Source organism: Nannospalax galili, unplaced genomic scaffold (assembly GCF_000622305.1).
Source record: "Nannospalax galili isolate Female #2095 unplaced genomic scaffold, S.galili_v1.0 scaffold334, whole genome shotgun sequence".
Taxonomy (NCBI): Eukaryota; Metazoa; Chordata; class Mammalia; order Rodentia; family Spalacidae; genus Nannospalax; species Nannospalax galili.
Genome location: NW_008336888.1, coordinates 3,304,729 through 3,311,218, shown reverse-complemented (window position 1 = coordinate 3,311,218; position 6,490 = coordinate 3,304,729). Strand labels below are relative to the sequence as shown.

The 6,490-nt window shown below is 44.5% G+C and overlaps 1 protein-coding gene across 1 annotated transcript in view; it reads right to left on the bottom strand.

The window, feature by feature from the left end:
• Spag1 (sperm associated antigen 1) overlaps window positions 1-6,490 on the bottom strand; it is a 73,970-nt gene that overhangs the window by 17,417 nt on the left and 50,063 nt on the right. Inside the window, exons 11-12 of the mRNA XM_008831555.3 lie at window positions 4,459-4,803; window positions 4,072-4,171 (exon numbers count right to left, since the gene is read on the bottom strand). Of these exons, the coding sequence (XP_008829777.1) occupies window positions 4,072-4,171; window positions 4,459-4,803 (445 nt within the window). The remainder of the gene's footprint in view (window positions 1-4,071; window positions 4,172-4,458; window positions 4,804-6,490) is intronic.

Sequence of the window (6,490 nt, the reverse complement as noted above, 5' to 3'; positions counted from 1 at the left end):
AAGTAACCAATAACAACAACACACACACACACACACACACACACACACACACAAAAAAAAAAAAAAAACTTATTTATACCCATACATTTAATATGGTACCTTAGTTCTAAACCACAAAAACTTGGGTAATTTAAAAATAAGCTTTCTAGGCCAGGAGTACTGGGGCATGCCTTTAATCCCAGCACTTGGAAGGTAGAGGGGGAGGCAGGTGGATCTCTGTAAAATCAAGGCCAGCCTGGTCTACTTAGTGAGTTCCAGGCCAGCTGGGGCTACAGGGAAACCCTGTCTCAACAACAACAACAAAATCAGCTTTCTAACACTTACCATAGTTCATTATAATTTAATTGCAAAAAAATAAGGTGTCCATAATAGACTAGAAAAGAACCAAGGAACTAAGAATACAAGCATGTCTGACAAGTTATAGGTTTTCAAGCTGTACTTTTTAGCTTGTAAGGCATTGCAATATTACTAAAGATATATTTTAATTGTGAAAACAGAGGTTGCAAAAGTGTTCCTGTCACACCCACGTGATCACCTCCATTTTCCCAGCAGACTTCCATTGCCCAAGGAACCACTTTTCTAATCAAGATGGCCCAAGCTTGAGATAAAATTGATGGGTAAATGGGGGCTGGAGAGATGGCTCAGCAGTTAAGAACACTGGCTGTTCTTGCAGAAGACTCAGGTTCAAATCCCAGTACCCACATGGCAGCTAACAACTGTCCATAACTCCAGTGCCAGGGGATCCAACAGCCTTTATCCTCTGCAGGCACTGCACGACACGGGCGCACTTACCTACATGCAGGCAATACACGCATATACATAAAATAATACAATATTTTAAAAAATTGATTTGTAAAATTGATAAGATGGGTCATTTAATTGTTAGCATTTTCTAACATAAGAAGAGCAAGGACTGGATTTTTTAGTCCTTTAACCACAATCTTGAAAATAAACATGAGCTTAGGGTGGGGATTTAGCTCAGTGATAGAGTACTTGCCTAGCAAGTGCAAGACCCTGGATTCAGTCCTCAGCTCCGAAAAAAAATAAATAAATATGAGCTTATGAATAGAACCATTAAAGGAAAAAAATCACCATAAAAATAAACAAGCACAGTGAACTTATAAACCAGTGCTTACAAACACATTATCTGTGCAAGTTAACACAGTTAATCCCTAAAGTGTCTCCTATTGGCAAGTGTGTCAGAGAACAATGAAGATAAGCAAAATTAGAGATTTTTTTTGGAGGGGGGAGGTGTTCAGATAACCTGAAAAGGTTCAGTGATACTCTGACAAATAAGAAAAGTAATGTTTTTTAGAGCTGATAAAATGCAAATAAAAAAATTTTAAGAACAGTATTTCTCAGAGTTTTGCGGAGGCATGAGAACCTCTTCATATTGTACCTGGAGCCCTCATATTGAAACATGGAGAAGCTGTGGTGTGAGGAGGGACTGGGTCCAGAGCCTCCCCTCCTATACACCACAAGCACTCCCAAGGAAGATTCTGCAAACAAACCTCTGGGAAGCACAGCTGTTCCAAAGATACATTAAAAATTATTTTTAGGCTGGAGAAATGACTCAGCAGTTAAAAGCACTTGCTACTCTTGCAGAAGATTGGGCTTGGTTTCCAGGACCTTTATCAGATCAGATGGCTTCCCAATCCCCTATAACTCCAGCTCCAGGAGATCTGATACCCTCTTCTGGCCTCCTCAGGCACTGCACTCATGAGCATATACTTACATGCAGACAGACGTACACACAACAGTTTTTTAATCTTAAAAAAAGGATTTTCAAATGTTAAAAGTTTTTCCTCACTTAAAATTTTGTTGTTTCATTTTGGAGTCAGGATTTTATGCAGCCCAGGCTGACCTCAAACTCTCTCTGTAGCTGGGGATGACTTTCAACTCCTGCTTCCACCTCCCAAGTGCTGGGGTTACAGGTATGAGTCATGACCCCTGGCTTCTTTTTCAATGTTTGACTCATGGCACCACTTATCTGGTGATAAGTGCTCATGAACTCTTGAAAGAGCAAAGATAATTAACTTTAAACTAAAATAAGAAGCTTCATTTTTAAAAATGTATGCAATCTTTTGAGACTATAAAAGATAGTCACACTTTCTACCAATAAATTATTCCATGTTCATACAGATTTAAATACATTCATATTTGAGCATCTTCATGAAGGCACATCATATCTTCTCTGGCATCAAAACTAATCTGAGAATCACAGCTTTGAAATAAAATCATCCCACTGGGTATAATCTCCCATTCTGCCTACTGGGACTCACATCAGGTATCAAAGAAAACACCTAAGTAGGTCGGCCTGTAGAGAGGTCAGTATTGACTAGCAGAGCCACATTCCTTGGCCTACAACACAACTCTACCTAAGGACACCCTTCCTAAGCCAACACCCACCTCTCTTCCCAGCAGGCCCCCTCCTCTCCCCCAGGATCAGCCCTCATTCTAGCCTCCATGGATACCAGGGCTGGAGTTCCATCTTTAATTTCCTCCTAGGAAATGCATTAGAAATGGGCAGAGTTGAAGAGATGTTAGATGCCAATCCCAGCATGCCTACCTCACAAATCCACAGGGACCTCTCAGCTAGTTACAGGCAATGGTAAATGTGTAACAGGCTCTGTGGGGGAAGAGCTGGGATTTAGGGTATCTGCTTGTTTTCAATGGTATTAGTACTCACCGCACCATGACAGATTTCAAGCTCATAGTGGTCAACTAGCTCATAAAATCCTGGAAATACAGCAGTTAACTAGTGGGAGCCAACACAACGGTGAGGAAGACAGGCCAAACCGAAATACAAAAGAAATGCTGTTTATATTAAATTTCAATATATAAAATTGGCAAAAAAAAAAAATCCAAGTACCTCAAAGCCTTCTTTTGAAACTGGAGGCACGGATATTAACTAGCAAACTTTATCTATGACAGTAAGCTGTCCAAGTCAATGAAAGAAAGTTTTCACCCTAAAAACTAGGTCCATGGGACTGAAGGATGGCTCAGAGGTTAAAAGTGTTGGCTGCTCTTCCAGAGGACCTGAGTTTGAGTCCCAACACCCATGTTGGGTGGCTCACAACCACCTGTAACTACAGCTCTAGGGGGACCTCTGGCACCTTCACTCACATGCACATGCACACACACACATACACAATTAAAAAATAATAAAATAAATCTTAAAAAAGTAAATAGGATCCACATATGTAATGTCTAAACTAGGGCTTCGAAGAGTGAAAAGGCATAAACAGTAAGTATATGAAAACAGTAGGAATAAACCAAGCATGTGTTAGTCAAACCAGGACACAACTTCTACTGTGTTTAGATGTGCTAATAGTAACTTCTTAAAAAGGGCTTCTGAAGCAGGTTCATTACATAATAGTAAAAGAAAAGGATATGTTTATTCATATACATATTTACCCAATCTGGCAGGGAACTTACCGAGCACCCCCTTGGCTTCAAAGGGGCCAAACCTGTGTAACAGACTAAACCCAGTGCAGTGACATGAGAACCTACAGGGGTAACCAAGGGTCAGGGCAGGTGTTACAACCTGTAGATGACCAGGGAGCCTGGGGGGACCAGAAGCAAAGGAGCAGAGGAACAAGGTGGGAGAAGACTTAGGGAACAGTGCTGAGTGGAAGAAAGTGGTCCAGGAGGCCAAATGCAGACAGAAAGCTTGTTTGGGGAGCAAGGTGGTTCCAAGGAAGTTTATCTGGAAGACAATATTGAGTCACGGAAGGACTGCTGGACACAGCCCAAGCAAAATAATGGTTTAGGCGAAGTCACTCTGATGACGCAGTGGACTGGAACTAGCTATTAGGCATCTTCAGTCATCCGGGAGCAATAGGAAAAAGGCACAAATCACGATGGGAGAAGGGGGAAAGAAAAAAGTTTGCCCAATTTTCTATAGTTGTGTGCGTGAGTAGAGATTTTAACGATTTTTATATCTTAGTCCAGCACTTTAATCTAATCTTAAGCAATTAGGTTCTTATGCAGAAAACTTAGGATATTAAGTATTGCATTCTTCACATTGAAATAATAACGATCTCTTGACAAACCTGGAAGTGAGTTTACCTGTTACAATCTTGAATGCAGCCGCTGCAATTTCCTTCTTTGAGGTAGCACGCTGCTCTATTCGAATATAAGATACTTAGATCATCTGCACTTGCACTTCCTAAAATCACATTTAATTAAACAGTTAAAGCCCATGAGAAAATCACGGTTCACCAGAACCACAGGACTGCAATCCCTCACTGCTCATCCCGCAGTCCCCGCAGCGGCCTCGCGGGGAAGGCCGGGCACATGCTCCGCATTCCAGGGCACTGCTCGCACAGGTCAAGCCTCTCAGTGCCCTTAGTCACCAGGAAGGCATGCCGGGCCCGGGCCTGAGTCCTGTGGCCCGCGGGCGGCCGGTGCCGGTGCGGCGCTCTCCCTGGGTCCCGGGAGGCGGCGCTCACTTACCTGCAGGCTCCAGCTGCGCGATCGCCGCCGAGTACTGCGCGGCCGCTTCCGCGAACTGCCCGCCGCGGAACAGCTCGTTGCCACGGCTCTTCAGGCCGCCGAGGCCGTCCGCGGCTCGGGGCTCCGCGGCTCGGGGCTCCCCGCCGTCCCGCCCGCTGTCCGAGTGCCCGTTGGCGCCGCCGCCCGCCGTCGATACCGCCCGCGGCCCTCCGCGCTGGTCCGCGCCGGTCCTGTCCGCTCCGGGCTCGGTCTTGCCCCGCCGCGACGCGCCCCTGGCCGGCCGCTTGCCGCCGTCGCTCCGGCCCGTCAGCTTCTTCTGGATGTTGCCCATGGCACGCCGAGAGGCTGCGGGAAAGCGGACACCGGAGCTGAGTGCATCACCCGGCCGACTCCGCGCCCAGCCGGTGCGGGCGCACGGGGCGGGCTCCCAGCAAGCCGCCTCCCCGCGGGTGGAGCCCCGGCGTTGCCGCGCAGGAGTGGGAGTCCTCCCAGCCCGCCCCGACCGGCTTCCCGCGACCGACCGTCTGAAGCCCTGCACCGAGCCAGCCCCGGGTTTAACTCCTTGGGCGCTGACGGGCCAGTGCCTGAAAACTGGCATTTCAAAACCGTTTCCGCACCTGTTCAGGTAGATTTTGCATTCATTCATTCATTCAAATTAAGAGTGAGGGAAGTCACTAGATCTGTGCTCAAGGTTTCCTTACTGGAAACAGGGAGAAAATATTCATTTGAAAGAAAAATAAAGTGATTTTCAAATCATTTCAAAATGAATTTAGCAAAGTTATAAAATAGACACCTAGCGGAGCACGGTGGCACATGCCTTTAATTCCAGCACTGGGAAGGCAGAGGCAGGCCCATCTCTCTGAGACAGAGGTCAGCCAGGTCTGCATATGGACTTCCAGGCCAGCTGGGGCTTTAGGGAAACCCTGTCTCAAAAAAACAAAAAAACAACACACCACCATAAAATACACACCTAGTATTCTAGTACTTAAGCCTAATGGGGCCTTAAAAATAATAAACTTTCCATTCCTTGCCAGGTTGGTGGTTCATATCTATAATTCAAGCACTTGGAGGATATTACAGAAAGAGACCCTGACTCAAAACAGTTTTACATTCAGATGCCTTATTCAAACTTAAAAAATGTATTTAAATTCAAATGCAAGTTTCAGGTATTAATAGTTTGAAGCTGGTTTTAAATATGGAAATGATATGACATAGGTGTCTTACCAATATTTAAAATAAAGTGATCATGCCAAAGCTCTGTTTAAATTTAAAAAACACATGAGCTAGAGAGATAGCTCAGGGGTTAAGCTCACTTGCTGCTCTTGCAGAGGATACAGTTCAATTCCCAGCACCCACATAGTGGCTCACAATCACCTGTAACTCTAGTTCCAGGGTATCTAACATCCTCTTCTGGCCCCAGCATGGACAATATGGTGGCCCATGCCTATAATTGCTTTAGAGGCAGAGGCTGGTGGACTTCTGTGAGTTCCAGGCTAGCCTGGTGTTCTGCATAGCAAGTTACAGGTCAAATCAAGGTTATATAGTGAGACTTTATCTTAACAAACTGAAATACTTAGGTTTCCAAGCATCCTCTTTCAACAATTTCTAATCTAATTTTTTTGGTGGCTATATTTTCCATTCTCTTTCTTGAATGAAAAAGCTAAGATTTGAAGGGCAACAGAGAAAACCACAATTAACTAAGAAAACCAGCAGATGACTGATCACCTTTCACAAGCAATGCCTAAAAAGACTATTAACTGGGATTGGGGATTTAGCTCAGTGGTAGACTAGCACAAGGCCCTGCGCAAGGCCCTGGATTTGTGTTCTGGTCTACTAGGTAAATATACAATGTGAACATGGCATTAATCTGAATATTATAATTTTCTAGTATGTGGAAAGGCACAAAAATAATAACTTATTTTCCTTGCTGATAGGTTAGTCTACTCTCTTCTCTCTAACCCTCAAGTGGAGGCAAAAAAATAAAATTAGATTTGCTGTCTTAACTCTACCATGATGAAATATTTCAGTCCTT